Genomic DNA, 15936 nt, shown 5'->3' with positions numbered 1-15936 from the left:
GGAGATTGCTGCAGTGGAGGTCTAGGAGGTTTTTCCCTACTTTCTCCTCAAGGGTTTTGATGGTTTCCTGTCTCACATTCAGGTCCTTCAGCCATTTTGTTTATTTTTGTGTATGGTGTAAGAGACTGGTCTAGTTTCATTCTTCTACATGTTGCTGTCCAGTTTTCCCAGCACCACCTGCTAAAGAGGCAATCTTTTTTCCATCAGATACTTTCTCCTGCTTTGTCAACAATTAATTGACTGTACATTTGTGGGCCCAGCTCTGGGTTCTCTATTCTATTCCATTGGTCTATGTGTCTGTTTTTGTGCCAATACCATACTGTCTTGATGATGACAGCTTTGTAGTAGATGCTAAAGTCTGGGATTGTCATGCCTCCCATTTTGGTTTTCTTCTTCAATATAACTTTGGCTAAACGGGGTCTTTTGTGGTTCCATATGAATTTGAGGATAGTTTGTTCTATTTTTGAGAAGAATATTGGTGCAAATTTGATGGGGATTGCATTGAATGTGTAGATTGCTTTGGGTAGTAATGACATTTTCACAATGTTTATTCTTCCGATCCATGAACAGGGAATATTTTTCCATTTCTTGGTGTCTTCTTCGATCTCTTTCATAAGTGTTCTATAGTTTTCATCATATAGGTCTTTTACTTTTTTATATTCATGCTCAATAGTATCCAAATGTTTAGGCAAAACTCAGTAAAAACACTTAACACATTAGCAGCAAAGATAGCTTTTTAGTTTTAACCAAAGATTCATTTAAATGGTTCCTGGGACAGTATTTGTCCCTGCTGAGGAAGAACTGACTTTTGTGTGAAGGATGACTTGAGACACAATGATAATTAGGGGGCAGTATCCAGGGTTAGGAGTGGACACCATTAGGGACACCAGCTGTTCTGTACAAGGCTGATGTGACCTATGAATTCTCTCCACCAAACATCAATGTTTACAAGTCTGGACAGACATCAGCTTTGACCTGAACATCCCCTCTTTTTGTTTTTTCTTAATTCTGCATTTTGTAAACAATTCTAGAACTCTTATTTTAAAGGGAAGCAGAAAAAAATCAAAACCAATATTCTCTTCATCACATTAAAATGTAAGAGCAAATGTGAGGACACAGAGCACAAAAGGAAGCCTTGTTCTGCCAGAACCGCACCATTCTGAGACTAATGACATCCTCTCTCATGGGGAAGTATGGAAAAGAGGGAGATGAAGAGGAACACAGGTTCTGGCTTCTTCTTTTTCTAAAGACTAAGATATGGGGTTCTCCAGAATGTCAATCTTCATTTCCAAATGTAAGACTTTTATTTATTTATTTATCTTGAGAAAGACAGAGAGACAGAGTGAGCAGGAGTGGGGGAGGGGTAGAGAAAATCCCAAGCAGGATCCATTCTGTCACCACAAAGTCCAATTCAGGGCTCAAACTCACAAAACTGTGAGATCATGACCTGAGCCAAAACCAAGAGTTGGATGCTTAACCTACAGAGCCACCCAGGTGCCCCTCAAAGGTAAGAATTTATATACATTCCAAAACTCAAGAGAAGCTGTTTGTAACTCATCTTGGACTTGTTCTGCCACAGCCCTTGTTTGCAGTGTCTGCCTATTAGATGTGTGTGAGTCTCAGAAATACAAAAGCTCATGTGTGTCAGTTACATTTTACTTCACATTGAGGAGGGCACTTGTTGGAATAAACACTGGATGATGTATGGAAGTCAATCTGACAATAAATTATATTAAAGAAATACTTAAAATGATTTTTTTACAAAAGGAAATATTTTATTCCATTACCAGGGCAAAACGAAGTAATAAAGATGTGTAGAACCCAACAAAAAAAAATTGAGACCCTGAGTCATCACTGGCTGCATACAAAATAAGTCTGTGATGCATCCTCTCCTCCAACTCTGTTAAAGCCTTATATCCCCCAACCTTGAGATTTTTTGCAGGCGCTTTAATACACGTAACACACACACACACACACACACACACACACACACACACACACAACTATCTCCCTCCCCCCGTACTTGCCTGTTTTCTTCCTCCCCCAGTACTTCCGACCACACCAAGATTTTCTATAACCCAGGGAAAGCTGCTTATCAGTTGCCAAAGTAGGAATTGGTAAAGCCCACGTAGTCATAACCAGAAAGGTGGCTCCGGCCTCGTGGGTCCACATATTCTTGCATATGTGATGCACAGAACTGCACTTGTTCTGGGGTTAGCGCCTGAAATGAAGAAGAGATACAGTCCTAAGGATGAGAAATAGCTGATTCCTGGGGCTGGCTATACTCCCTGAACCTGGTGGCCCCAGAGATGTAGAAGCAGCAGCCAGCCTCGTGCCCACTGCATACCTTCTCCGAAATCTGTAATTTCTCATGAGCCAGACCAGCCCATCTTTTCCACAAGCCCTGACCCGAAAGCTCTCATCTCACTTGGACCACACACTTTATCCCATTCTATAAACGGGTTATTAAAGACCTGGGATAAGATATTGCCTTAAAAATTGAGTTTCAGGTTTGGAACTGATTGTTACAGTCATTAGAGGCTGACCCTAAATTTTCAAGCTGGAACAAGACAAAATGAAGAGTGAGTAAAGCAAATGTCAACTTGTGCAGTATAATGTCTGAGCCAAGGGAAAAAAAAAGGTGGGGGGGTGTGATTGCCAATGGGAGGCCGCCAGGCCCGAGGTGAGCAGGCTCTGGATTATGAGGAGAGCACAGTGACCGTGGACGCAACAGCAATCTGACCTGCTTCATGTCCTCTTTGGTAATATAGGCCTTGCCCTCTGCCAGGGCTTGGAAGGCATTCTCTATTTCATCGCTGGACTTGATGTTCTCTGATTCCTTGTCGATCAGGAATGAGGTGTAGTCCTCCAGGGAGATATAGCCCTTCCTGTGGGAAAAGTGGGCTCAGCTCTCTGAGAATGTGGGCTGCGATCTCTATTTTAACCCTACTCCCCACACCTATGCAGCTAAGTAAATGCTGCTTCCCAGGCCCCAGCCTCTGCTCCCGCATGAGCCCTCCGGCTGGATTCTCTTCACAGTCAGCAACTCTCCATCAGCCCCAGTCCCCAGTCACTTCAAGTTTTTCCATAATATTTTATTGTCAAATTGTTTTCCATACAACACCCAGTGCTCTTCCCCTCAAGTGCCCTCCACCATCACCACCACCTGTCTTCTCCCCTCCCCCCTCCCCCCCAACCCTCAGTTCATTCTCAGCATTCAATAGTCTCTCAAGTTCTGCATCCCTCTCTCTCCTCAACTCTCTCTCCCTCCTCCATTCCCCCTGGTTCTCCATTAGGTCTCTCTTGACTTCAAGCTTTTCAACTTGAATCAAAGACCTCAATTTCTGGTCTTATGGCATCCTTGGCATTAGAAAGCACTGGAGCCTCCAAAAGTGTCTCCACCTTCACAGGCACACAACCCGACCCACACCACTTGGCCTCCAAATCATCTGGGTCTCCTTAGGACCTTACACGGAAAGATTCTTCTCTCAAGACCCATTCTCAGAACTAGCTGAAATTCATAGCTCAAACATAAAAGGAAGGGAGGAAACTGCAGAGGCTGTGTCTTAGTTTGAGTCAGTGCCGTGCACTTCTGAGCTAACCCTACAAAGGCACCAAAAGCTGCCCAATTCACATATTTATGGTGGTATCTTCCAATTTCCGAGTTAGTTAATGGAGTCATGCTTTATGGGCCCTCTCACTCTCTGTGCCGGTTCCTCCAAGCCCCATCCCCTTGGTCTCCTTCCTACCTCCCTGGATCGACGACATCCAGGAACTTCTCAAACTTGGGCTCAGGTTCATCGTCCTCCACCATGGGCAGGTAGTAGTTGAGTCCTCTCAGGCAGGATCGGAAATCTTTGTGACTCAAGCGTCCCGTCAAATTCTCATCAAAATGTCTGAAGAACAAAAACATCTTATCAAATTCCACAGAGAAGCTGATGAAAATGGAAAAAAATAGTCCTTGTTGGATTGGCTGAGGCTTTAACACATCATAGGGCATCAGAGGACTGAATGGAGAGCTTGTCTGTGTTTCTGCATGATTTTTAACCCAATAGATGGAGCAAAGACAATAAAATGTGGAGCATGAGAGTAATGCATTTTCTAAAGTCTAGGAATTCTCATAGATGTATTAAAAGCCATGACATGAAGCTAATTAACACAACTAGATCTTCATTTAAGATCTTACCAAGCCACACTGAGGGAGAAAAATTTGGAGATTCATTCTGAATGGGTTGGAAAACAAAAGATGGATCAACTATGAAGATATACTCACTTATAGGTTGTGCTGAACTCCTTCAGTGTCTCCTCACTCACGCCTATGGTGTCTCTGAAAGGGAAAACATGAATTAACCCATGAAATAAAACAGAAAAACATCAGAAGACTTGTCATGTGGAATGGAGAAGGATGTCAGTGGACAATAGGCTATTCAGATCATCTAGTTAAGGGCTTGGCAAACTATGACCCATGGGCCAAATCTAGTCTTCCACTTGCTTTTGTAGAGTTTAATGGGCTATGAATGGCTTTCACCTCTTTACAGGTTGAATATAATTAAAAGAAGAAGTGTTTCACCCAACATAAAAACTGCATGGAATTCAAATTTCAGTGTCCATACACAGAATTTTTATTGGGACATGGACATACTCATGAATTTGTGGGTTATTAATAGCCCTTTCTCTCTACAACAGCAGAGTGAGTAGTTACAACAGAGACCTCATGGCTCTCCAAGGCCAACACATTTATGATCAGTCTGTTTACAGAGAAAGTTTGCCAATCCCTGATCTAGAAAATAATGCTGTCATTATCATGGAGACCAAAAGCTGCTTTGATGTAATTAATTTATTTAGAAAAACAAATGCATCTGCTCTTCTGGCTCTCCACCTTGAATATTTCTTGCATTCTAGACATCTGAGACAGACTTTTACAGAAGAGATTGCCTCCTGAAGAGATCATGTAAGATGAAGGTGCTTTGAGAACCAGATGATGAGTAGCTTCACGGGGATGGGGCATTGTGTCCCATCTCAAAATAGATTCCCACATAAAGAGAAATAGTCATTCTGTGGAGCAGGAGAGAGAGAGAGAGAAAGAGAATATTGATTCTGGAGATGGTGTGTGCACTGTCTCTGAAGCAGCTCTTTTATACAGTACCCCAAACTCTAGTCCTTGGAGCCCAGTTCCTGACACCTAGTACCACCCACATCCTGCCCAGCCCTGGTCATGGGTCCAGAGTACTTGGCTTGGATCTGTTGCTCCAGGTTGTGCTGCATCCGCATTCCCAGCTGGTGGAGCTGGTCCCATTGCTGGGCCAGCCTGATGGTGCTGTACTTGATGTCCAAGACCAGAGCCTCTTCTAAATTGTCTCCCAGATCCTCAATCTTGGTCAGCTGGCGCTTCATGGCCTGAATCTCCTTCTGTTTCCGCTAGAGAACACAGAGAAAAGGAAATAGCAGTCACAAAGGATAGCTCCAAACGAGGGGGTGGTAGAGAAGATAAGAAGCTGATGAGTTTGGGTTTCCCCTGATTGTTCCTTGTTAATTATTTTCAGGCATTTTCCTGTCCTCTATGAAAAATGAACTACTCAGGAAATCCACTTCTGTATTTCTCATTTATGCAATGGTGGGGAGGTTAAGTAATGTGATGTCTGTCGCTCTGGACATCTGCAATATATAAATCTAGGAGTTGGTAGGTACATGCTGTAGGAGACATGAGTAGCATTTCCAGGATGCCTTGTGGCTGGATCCCAGCCATCCATGCCAAGAGTTATCCATGCTGGGGATTGTGCCCAACTCACGCTTCCCTATAGATGCATGGGAAGACTTCCTTAGGATTTGCTTTGCTGTCCATACACATTAAAGACTGCTGGGAGCCATTTCTGAAGTAAGGCAGGTTTGCAAGGTCTCCCACCATCAGATGGACCACTGTCTATACCCACTCAACCCCACTCAATTTCTACTTGAGCACTGACCCCCAAGGCACCTACTAACTGATATCAGGAGTCACTTGCCTTCTTATGCTAAAAATATGTGAATTGTACCATGTGAAAAAAAAACCTTATTTTAGGAGTTTCTTCTTTCGTGATTGTAGGAGCAAATACTACATTTCTCAAGAAGCCTGTTTTTCTTCCCCTCAAGAAAACAGGCTATTGACCCCTGCTCACAAAAGAACTAACTCTTGCCTTTGCTATGCTAAAAACATTGTCTAGTATTTGAATGCTAAAGATCCCTTCCTTCTCCATGTGATAAGCATCTAGTCACCTACTTCACTCACTATTGATAAAGATCATTCAGGAGTCTTCTGCCAATCTATATTGTGGAATTTTTTACATACCAAAGAATTTGTCATCAGAAATCATTGTGTAAGGCAATTGCTGCTTCTGTTTTGTGCCCCATACATTTTTTTTCAATAAATAAAGCTGACTGTCTGGTCAGTGCAGAGATGCCTGCCTGGTGAGCAGAAAGAAGCCACGGGTCTCTCACTCCCTTTCACTGACACAATCCATCATTCAGGGAGCCCTGGACCTGCTGGAGCTGGACTCTGGCAAAAGGCCATAATTTCTCAACAAGAAGTATTTCTCTTGACTTGGGGAAGGAGTGGCTGGGTTCTGATGATGAAGATGGGTGGACATAATAAATGTATTACCAGGTAGGATGGCTTGTGGCCCTCTAATGATCACTCATACCTGACAACATCTTACTCTTTATTAATGAAGTTCTCTCATTAAAAGTAATGAGATTTAATTAATTTAGTGTTCTGCTTGAGGTGGGGCTTCACTCAACTGTTGAGAGATCCTCTACATTCAATTGTATTGTCTTCCCATGTCAAATGATAATAGAAATTGGGGAATGCTGCAATTGTAGGCTAGGAGCTTCTGCATCTGTTCTCATTCTTTTTGTTTTTTAAAATTATTTTTGAGAGAGAGAGAGAGAGAGAACATGCACATGAACAGGCATGCATGTACAGGCACTGGGGAGGAACAGAGAGGATCTGAAGGATCTGATGGGGACAGAGGATCTGAAGTGGACTCCATGCTTACAACAGACAGCCCCAAACAGGGCTTAGACCCACAAACCTTGAACCTTGAGATCATGACCTGAGCTGCAGTCAAACGCCTAACTGACTGAGCCATCCAGGTGTCCCTGTTCTCATTCTTAATCATCACAGAGACCCTATGATGTAGGCATTTTGAACTCCATTGTATAGATATAGAAATTCAGGTTCTTACATTGAAGTAAACTGATGTGGTTGTTCATGAAGTGGTGGTCAATGGTTAGAATAAAAATTGTTGGCAGGGTTGGAGCTAGAACCTCAAGTTCTTGACCTTCAGACCTGGGAGTTTACCTAAAAGTACTACTATTTTCCTTGCACTCCTTGTAATTCTGCCTATATCCTTGGCTAATAAGCAAACATTTCTTACTTTATTTGCTTCCAACTGGGATTCCAGGGTTCCTGTTTCTTTGAGCAAAGACCTAGTTATGAACGAGAGGAAAATGTTACTCATCATATCAGAGGTCAATATTTCACCCAGACAGACTGATTCTGACACCCTACATTCCTCTACTACTATATCTTATTTTATGAATTTTCACGGCTGATTTTTCATGAAACCAAACCCTTCCATCGATTAACAAGTTGCTGGACAGATGAGAAGAAAAAGGAGGTCTGTCCTTGTTCTTCTGTGCCTTCAAGAAGGCTGCCTCGTCCGCTCCATTGCCCCCCATTCTTACTCTCAGATATACCCTGAACCTAAGGAGGGCAGGTCGCCCCCTAGTGGGGTGCAGGGCAGGATGATATATCCTGTGCTTTTCTTTCCGCCCATGCTTCCCCTTAAGCACCGTCCCAAGCTGATGGTGATGATGACACAGATGCCCCATGCTAAGTCTTCCTGGACTGTTTCAGAATGATATCACAAAACAAACACGGTAACATAAAATACTGACCCATCCAGAAAATAAGCTCTGGGCGTGGAGGTCGGGAGCAGGAATCAGAAGAGAGAAAAGAAAAATCGCATGTTAGCACAGATTACTTCAACGATCTTTGCTCAGATCTATGAAATCTTCTGTAACCAGCGTTTCACACCACCGCCAGAGTCTCTCCCACTTAGAGGAGCTTAGAGCCTCTGTGTAGCTCCTCCTGTCCCGGGATGAAGAGCTCAGCTGTCAGGTGACCTTGCTGGGTGCTGGGCCCTCGCTGCTGGGGGTGGGGCATGGGTCAGAGGGACCACACCAGAGGCAGAGGATGAAGCACTTTTCTTCCTCTGCCTTCCATCACATGAGTTTGGGCTATGACACAGGACCTCTTTTGGCTCAGTGGCTGGGTTTTCCTTGTTGGGTTTGTGGGAGCCATATATATCATGGATCATCTAAACCACCACTTTGACCACATTTCTGACCCACCTGCTAGATATGGCCTACAAACTTTGACATTTATTCTAATGTATTACACCTTCTAAGTTTCAAGGTCACTCTCAGAGTTAAGGGAGGTAACGGGGAAAGAGGTACTTTGTAAAGTGCGAATGTAAGGAACAGCTATGATTTTTAGACTTTAATTACAGGCCACAGGGGAAATAAGAGCATCAAGGAGAGAACCTGGAGGGATACACAATGGGCAATGGCACAAAATTCTCCTTTCTTGATTTTGCAGGGACTGACTAAGGAAACCATCAAATCCAAATGAAAAGTACAGACGGGATCTGGGGATTCTAGAACAACGTACGTGCTGTAGGACCCCATCCTGCTCCCCTCAGATACATATTTCACCCCCACGGTGACACGGGGATCATGGCTTGGGGCAGCACCACTCACCTGGTTTCCAGGATCCACTGAAGAAAGGCGCTGGCATTCTGCTCAAACTCTTGGCACATCTCAAAGTTCTTAACCTGTCTCGCCTCCTCCTCTTGTAGCTTCTGCTCCCGTTCCTAAATCCCAAATCACAGAGAGGGGACTGAACATTGCAGATCTTTCTTTGTAGTAAAATCCCTTGTGTGTGTATTCTCAGCTGCACGTCTCCCCTCCCTCTGATCTAGCATGTCTTCCATAAGCTTGTGCTCCATGCTCCCACATCATCCCACCCACAGAGGAAGGAGGGAGCCTCCTGTCATTCCTCGGAAGTACTTGCAGGCCATCTCTGAGACCAAGCCCAGTGACAAATAAGCTAGTAATAAAGGCAAATCATCTCTCTTCTCAGTTTTTTTCTGGGTGAACTTTTCATTTAAATGAACATAAAAGCAGTCTTTTAAGGGAAAGCAGCCTTTTTTTAGGGAAAGGTAGTAATGAGAGCTGCCATCTAAAATTGGTAATATTTTCATGAAGTTTGTCTGTTAAGCTTTATAATATTTTCCATAGTTTCTATGATGAATTATAGACAAACAAAAATTAAATATAAACACATAAAAAGGGCACTTTGGAGGTATGTATAAAATGAGTGCCTTGGACAGGGGAATTCTATAGTCTGTGAACATATATACAAAGCCTTGTGAACTTTTCACAGCCCATTTTTACAGCCACCTCCTGGAGCTTGTGTTTGCTTCTGTGAATCACTGCTCAACACCCAGAAGCATGGGGGTGTCTGAGTGTTGGCTTATACCTTACTGTGAACATATTTACAAAATTTTCTTAGAAAAATTCCATTCATGACTGCTGTCCCAATATGGTTATTAATAGTGTCCTTCCTTTATCATAAGCTCCCCCAACTTGTATAATACATTAGGTGGTCACGCTCACCACAGTGAAAGGAAGTCTCTGCCGGGTGCTGTTACCTTGATGGCGTCATGCAGGTGCATCCAGACCTTCTCTAGCACCTCCATTGTCAACCAGGTGTAAGGGCTGGAGGGCACATCTAAGGCCTTAATCTGCTGGTCTAGCTCCAGCAAATGGTTGAAGTCGGACTGGGCCCCGACTAGCGAGGCCAGGAAGGCCTCCTGGTCCTTCTGCAGCTGCCGAATCTCGTTCAGGGAGACACAGCGCACAGGCTCCGACAGGTCCTCCTCGGCATTCTCACACCAGTGGTTGAAAGCAGAAGCTTTGTGTGCAAATTCCATGAACAGCTCCTCAGCCTGCAGAGGAAAAAGTCACTTCCATCTTGCCCAGTTAAGCCCCTCAGCAAAAAAGAAGACAGGCTGTAAAAACAAAAAGTGGCCATCTTCAACTATGATGAAGATCAGCACAGTAGGAGGGCAGAACTGAAACTGCTGAGGATCATGTGCTCAGCAGGTGGACGAGTTGGAGGCCTGGAACCCCGGTATGAGATTAGTCAAGGCCTCTACTATCTACAAGTAAAGAGGCTGAAGAACTCTTAAGAGTTGTCTTAATTCCAAGAGTCCAATAGAAGCAGGAACCATTTTTAGTCATAGGATTTTATGATTTCTTATTCTGAAGGTTGTGCTCCAGTTCTACTTGGTACACAGGAAACATGCAAACATCAGTGTTAAATGCATGGATGAATGTCTGAATAAGCAAAGCATTTATGGGATAGGCCAGTCTATCCACCCCTCTCTGATGTCTCTCTGTCTGTACAGAGTTCTCTTCCTGCCTTCCTTCTAGAACTTGTTCAGGGCTAAGCTCATGCTTGAAGCCCCTACTGAAACCCAGCTCCCACCCTCTGATCTGTCCGCTTACTCTTACATTACTGTCTGGAGCTCTCCATATGCTCTCAATGACTCCAAATTGTCTGAATTTCTGAACAAGAGAAATACTATGGATTGTTCCAAACACTGGATGATCAAAAATAGTTTTAGATTTAAAAGGTATCATAGATTTAGGGTGCCTGCATGGAGCATTCAGTTGAGGATCTGACTCTTGATGTCGACTCAGATCATGATCTTGCATTGTGGGATGGAGCCCTGAGTCGGGCTCTGTCAGAGTCGGGCTGACAGAGTGGAGCCTGGTTGGGATTCTCTCTCTCTATCCCTCTGCCCTTCTCCCATGCTCTCTCTCTCTCTCTCTCTTTTCCTCTAAAATACATACATACATACTCAATAGTTTATACTTCCCAAGAGATTTGTCTTAAGCAAATATGAAAATGAATTTTCATCCCCAAATATGGAAGCTAAAGAGGAAATAACTGGCCTAAATGGAAGAGAGATTACAAAGGTATTACACCATTACATCTTACCCTGTACGCACTTGGGCATTGTATACGTTAAAATAGACCAGTACGGAGAAACTGACATGCCCCTATACAGGAAAGATACAAAAACCTATAAAGTACTTCATATTATTTTTCAATATTGTGGATCAACTGAGTATTTTACAAAGATCTTATAATCAGAAAATAAAATAACAAGTCTCTGCAGTTCAAAAATTAAGCAAAATAGAATCAGAATGGAAAGCATCTTTCTATCTAAAATGCATATATGTGTGTAAAGTTGCCCATAAATTGATTTAATTTTTCACTTGAGATTTATTTCTGTAGGTTCCATACCAGTAGAGTATTTATCTAAGCATCCACACTGACTGATTTTTGTCTGTGCGTTTGTTTCCTAATTCCCCTGCATGCCTTAACTTGCTGCCCAGTACAATACTTCTTTTGGTCTAGGAGTGCTCAGCAATTTCGATGACCATCCAGACTTTCTTTTATTATTGGTATTTTTTATGACCAACATCCAGGACCTTAGTGACCACCACTAAAAAGAACATTTTCATCACTTATACATACATAGAACTTAGTGGTTTGCACTGCATTTTCAGATCCATTATCTCTGTTACTAGTCATAACGGACCAGCAGGAAACAGTGGTCATATGATCCAATTTCATGAATGGAGGAATCAAGGCTCAGAGATGTTAAGGGACATATACAAGGTCTCCCTGCTAAGAAAAGTCAACACAAGATGGAAACTCAAGTTTTACTTGTCGAGTGCTCCTTGTATCTGGGTTAGAGAAAAGCCCAAGGATAGCCTTACCTTCTGCCTGCCAGTTTCATTCTTCCAAACACTAGGACCTTCCACCCTTTGACCCACCTACCTCTTTTACTACATGTACCTGGCTTCCCTCTCAAGTCAGCTGGACAACTGACAAATCAGTCTTAAAAGAAACAAAACAAAACAAAACCCCATCTTATGAATCTAAAAAAAAAAAAAGCCAACTACTTCTTGTCCAATACTAATGCCTTCTTGATCCTTTCCACACACTCACTCAAATGTCTCTAGATTACCCAAACATGGTTTCCAGTATCTATTTCTGGATTCCATGGCTAATGTAATATACAGATAGTGGATGCTTGATTATAGCTCATTTATTTTACCTTCTTTAGGGGCAGCTGCTTCTCCAACAACTTCTGTCTGTGGGCTGCGGAGGCTTCCAGCAGCTCTTCCCAGCGCTGCAGCAGGGCAGCATGGCGCTCCTCAATGGCTTTGGTCTGGCTGTGCTGAGCAGCCACCAGCTGGTCCTTCAGGTCCGTTATCTCTGACAGTCTGTCTTGCTGGAAGCTATGTAGGCTGGCATCCAGTGTGTCCTGGAAAGATCCAGAGGAGCCGTGAGTGGAGAAACAAGGCAGATTCCCAAGGGCCAGTCACACTTGGGTTCAGATCTTTTATCATAGACAAGACAAGGTCTAGGAAAGGGTAAGAGTGATGACTAAGGAGAAGGAAACATAACTTAGAGCTCAAGAGAACATCTGTGGCTGGAAGTATGGCTGAGTCCTGGTGGATGTGTGTCTTATAATCAGAACATAGATTAGGTATAAACTTAATATTAAAGGAACACTGGGGAGCATGGTATGATCTTCTACATTTCTTGAGTCAAAACTGTTTCCTACAGCTCACATCTTTTCTAGGACTCTTTTACACTCTCAGTTAGATTTGGCACTCTGATTGGCAGTAGAGAGTGCCCTATCAGAGATCTTGGAGGTATATACACTGACAACAGACCTCTTGTGGGACTCAGTCATACCATGATTCATGTGTGTGTGTGGGGGGGGGGTGTTGATATCAACATCACAAAATTCTGGATACTGGACTTCCAGATTTAATAGGGTGTCTTGCATATGACAATTTTCCCTTTGAGGATAAGTTTAACTGCTGGAAAAAAGTACAAAACATCAGCTGTCTGAAAGAAATCAGAATGCAACTCAGGTGACTACACCTGAAGGGATCCAAATTCTATAGAAGAGGGAATAGTATTAAGGCCAGAGTAATATTCTCTGTCACCTTTCCCTATGACGTGCTCCAGGTCAAGGGGTTGAAGGCAATGCAGCTGCTCAGAAGTCTTGATAATCTCAGGAAGCTAAAGAGACAGTTTCTGGGGAATTGGGCAGTCAGGGTGGGAAAAGAACTGCAGAAAAACAGGTTCAATATTCTGCCCTTTTCCCCACCAGGCATCTACATGTTCCTAACCCATACTGGCCACGAGTCCTGGAAGCCAAGCAGAAACAGTAGCAAAGAGTCAAAGATGCTAAGTAGGCACCTCACTCATCTCACAGCGCTGAGTTGAAAATACAAAGAGAGGAAGTCCCAGTGAAAGGCTTTTAGTTAAACCCTTGAAGGGCCCGAGGAGTAAGAGCCAATGGAAAAGGCAGGTCCTCAAAAAGAAAAAAAAAAAGAAAAGAAAAAGAAAATGAAATTATATCTTGAATCATTTCAGTTTCTAACCAAAAATTAAGGGTTAGATGGGAGATGGAAGTGTTAAATTATAAACTTAAGTAAATATTCATCAGTTACATTACTTTAAATGTAAATAGATTCAGGGCTTCTGGGTCAGTTAAGTGTCTGACTTCAGCTCAGGTCATGATCTCACGGTTTATGAGTTCAAGCTCTGTGCCGGTCTCATGCTGACATCTCAGAACCTGGAGCCTGCTTTGGATTCTGTGTCTCCTTCTCTCTCTGTCCTCCCCAACTCTCTCTCTCTCTCTCTCTCTCTCTCTCTCTCTCTCTCTCTCTCTTTCTCTTTCTGTTTCTCAAAAATAAGTAAACATTAAAAAATTTCAAATGTAAATAGATTCACCCAGCCAGTAAAATGATCAAATTAGATCAATAAAGCAATCCTCACTGGGAAGTTTATAGGAGATGCATCTAAAATATAAAGATACTCTGCATGTCTATGTTTACTGCAAAATTGTTCACATTAGCCAAGATATGGAAACAAACTGAATGTCCATCAACAAATAAACAGATAAATAAAATGTGATGTGATGTGTGTAGCATAGAATATTATTCAGCTATGAGATGGAAAAAATCCTTCCATTTGTGACAATTTGGATGAGACTTGAGAGCATATGTTAGGTGAAATAAGCCAGACAGGGAAAGACAAACACTCACAAGTAGAATCCAGAAGAGCTGAACTTAGAGAAACAGAGCAGGCTGGTAACTGCCAAGTGCTAGAGGGTGGGGAAGATGGGAGATACTGGTCATAGGATACAAACTTACAACTAAATGATTGACTAGTTCTGGGCATCTCATGAAGAGCATGATAATTACAGCTGTATTTTATACTTAAAGCTTAAGAGAGTAGACATGTTCTCAGAAGGGACAATTATGTGATGAAATGGAGGTTAGCTAGTGCTACAAGGGTAATCATTTTGCATTCTATACATGTATCAAACAAATAACAAAAATATAAAATGTAATGATAGAAATGTAAAGAAACAATAACTAAAGGATAGAAATAGATATAGACTGCAAAAACTAAACAAACAAACAAACAAACAAAAAACATGGGTACTCTAGAATCTGAAAAGGAAGACTTTAAGTCAAGAAATGTTATTAAAAATGTTATTAATTTCATAATTACAAGTATTTAGCTCATCAAGAAGACTTATAATTCTAAATGTCAACACAATGTTTAACTTAGCTTCAGAATGTATAGAAATAATGAAGTACTTAAACAATATGATTAACAACCAAAACCTGACATATAACAAAGGCTTGCAAAATACACATTCTTCTCAATTGTACATAGATTATTCACTGAAACAGACTATTTTCTGGATTTAAATCAAGCTTCTAAAATAATAGAGAGCATGTTTTTAAAACAAAGTAGATCTAGACAAGATATGAATGTCCAAAAAGATTAAAATCTCCAAATGTTTGTAAGTTCAGCAAAATACACTATGGAATAAGCAATGGGTTAAATAAGAAATTAGAAATGATGGAAGCATTTTAACTAAGTGATAATAACAAAAGTAACATATGAAATTGTGAGGTGCTGCTAAAGCTTTACTTAGAGGGAAATTCATATCCTTATATCAAAATATTAGATAAAGAGAGTGGCTAAATATTTGATAATCTAAATACCTACCTTGAGAAATATTTTTAAAGAAATAAGTTAATCCCAAGGAAAGTAGAAGATGAGAACGATATAAAAAGGTATTAATGGGATATAACAGAGAAACATTAAAAAATTAAAGCTGGTTTTCTTATTTAAAAAATGATGCATACCCAGCAGCAGCAAACTGAAGGGAGGGAGAGAGAGAAAAAATTGGCAGATTACCAATGTCAGGAAGAGAAAAGGGAGCAATATTGCAATAAAGTCATAGAATTTGGTAATGGAACAATCCTAGTGTTTATCTTCCATGCCTGAGGGCTGTGAACCCCACCGCATCTACCCACACACAGCCCTGTTCTCACCTGCTTTGCCAGAAGAGCGAGGGATGCAGCGAGGTCTGTACCATTGCCATTGGTCTTTAGACTTGCTTCCTTCTCAGCTAGAGAGCAAAGACGATGAATTAGAGGGGAAGTATAGATGCTCCTGAATCAGCCTTGGTAAGGAGAAAAGGAATATTCACTACAAGCAATAAGAGAGCCTCCTGACCCTGGGAGTGAGTCATGTATTGGAATGTGGGAGCAGTGGGGGCCCGACGGGTGGTCTCTCGGGACTTATGCAGTATAGAACTGCCTGGGGCAGAGCTAGGACCAACACTTCCGGGTGGTTTGGAAAACAAAGGAGAATTGTTGCACATTAGACACAAATCAGAAGTAATCAAACACACTATGTTTTTTTTAGGATAT

The 15936-nt window shown here is 42.0% G+C and overlaps 1 protein-coding gene across 4 annotated transcripts in view; it reads right to left on the bottom strand.

Annotated features, from left to right (window-relative positions):
• Positions 1-1785: 1785 nt before the first annotated feature.
• The window catches only part of SPTA1 (spectrin alpha, erythrocytic 1), an 85175-nt gene continuing 71024 nt past the window's right edge, over positions 1786-15936 (bottom strand). For 2 of the 4 annotated variants that reach the window (XM_029935855.1, XM_029935857.1), the window contains 11 exons: positions 15556-15632; positions 12237-12446; positions 9753-10049; positions 8800-8912; positions 7936-7953; positions 7413-7464; positions 5231-5418; positions 4274-4327; positions 3750-3896; positions 2744-2888; positions 1786-2221 (listed from right to left, as the gene is read on the bottom strand). In XM_029935855.1, the coding sequence (XP_029791715.1) occupies positions 2096-2221; positions 2744-2888; positions 3750-3896; positions 4274-4327; positions 5231-5418; positions 7413-7464; positions 7936-7953; positions 8800-8912; positions 9753-10049; positions 12237-12446; positions 15556-15632 (1427 nt within the window). In that variant the 3' untranslated portion in view covers positions 1786-2095. Of the gene's footprint in view, positions 2222-2743; positions 2889-3749; positions 3897-4273; positions 4328-5230; positions 5419-7412; positions 7465-7935; positions 7954-8799; positions 8913-9717; positions 10050-12236; positions 12447-15555; positions 15633-15936 lie in introns of those variants that run through there. The other 2 variants (XM_029935854.1, XM_029935856.1) reach the window with 2 other exon arrangements.

Source organism: Suricata suricatta, chromosome 3 (assembly GCF_006229205.1).
Source record: "Suricata suricatta isolate VVHF042 chromosome 3, meerkat_22Aug2017_6uvM2_HiC, whole genome shotgun sequence".
Lineage (NCBI taxonomy): Eukaryota > Metazoa > Chordata > Mammalia > Carnivora > Herpestidae > Suricata > Suricata suricatta.
This window is presented reverse-complemented; position numbering and strand designations above follow the sequence as displayed.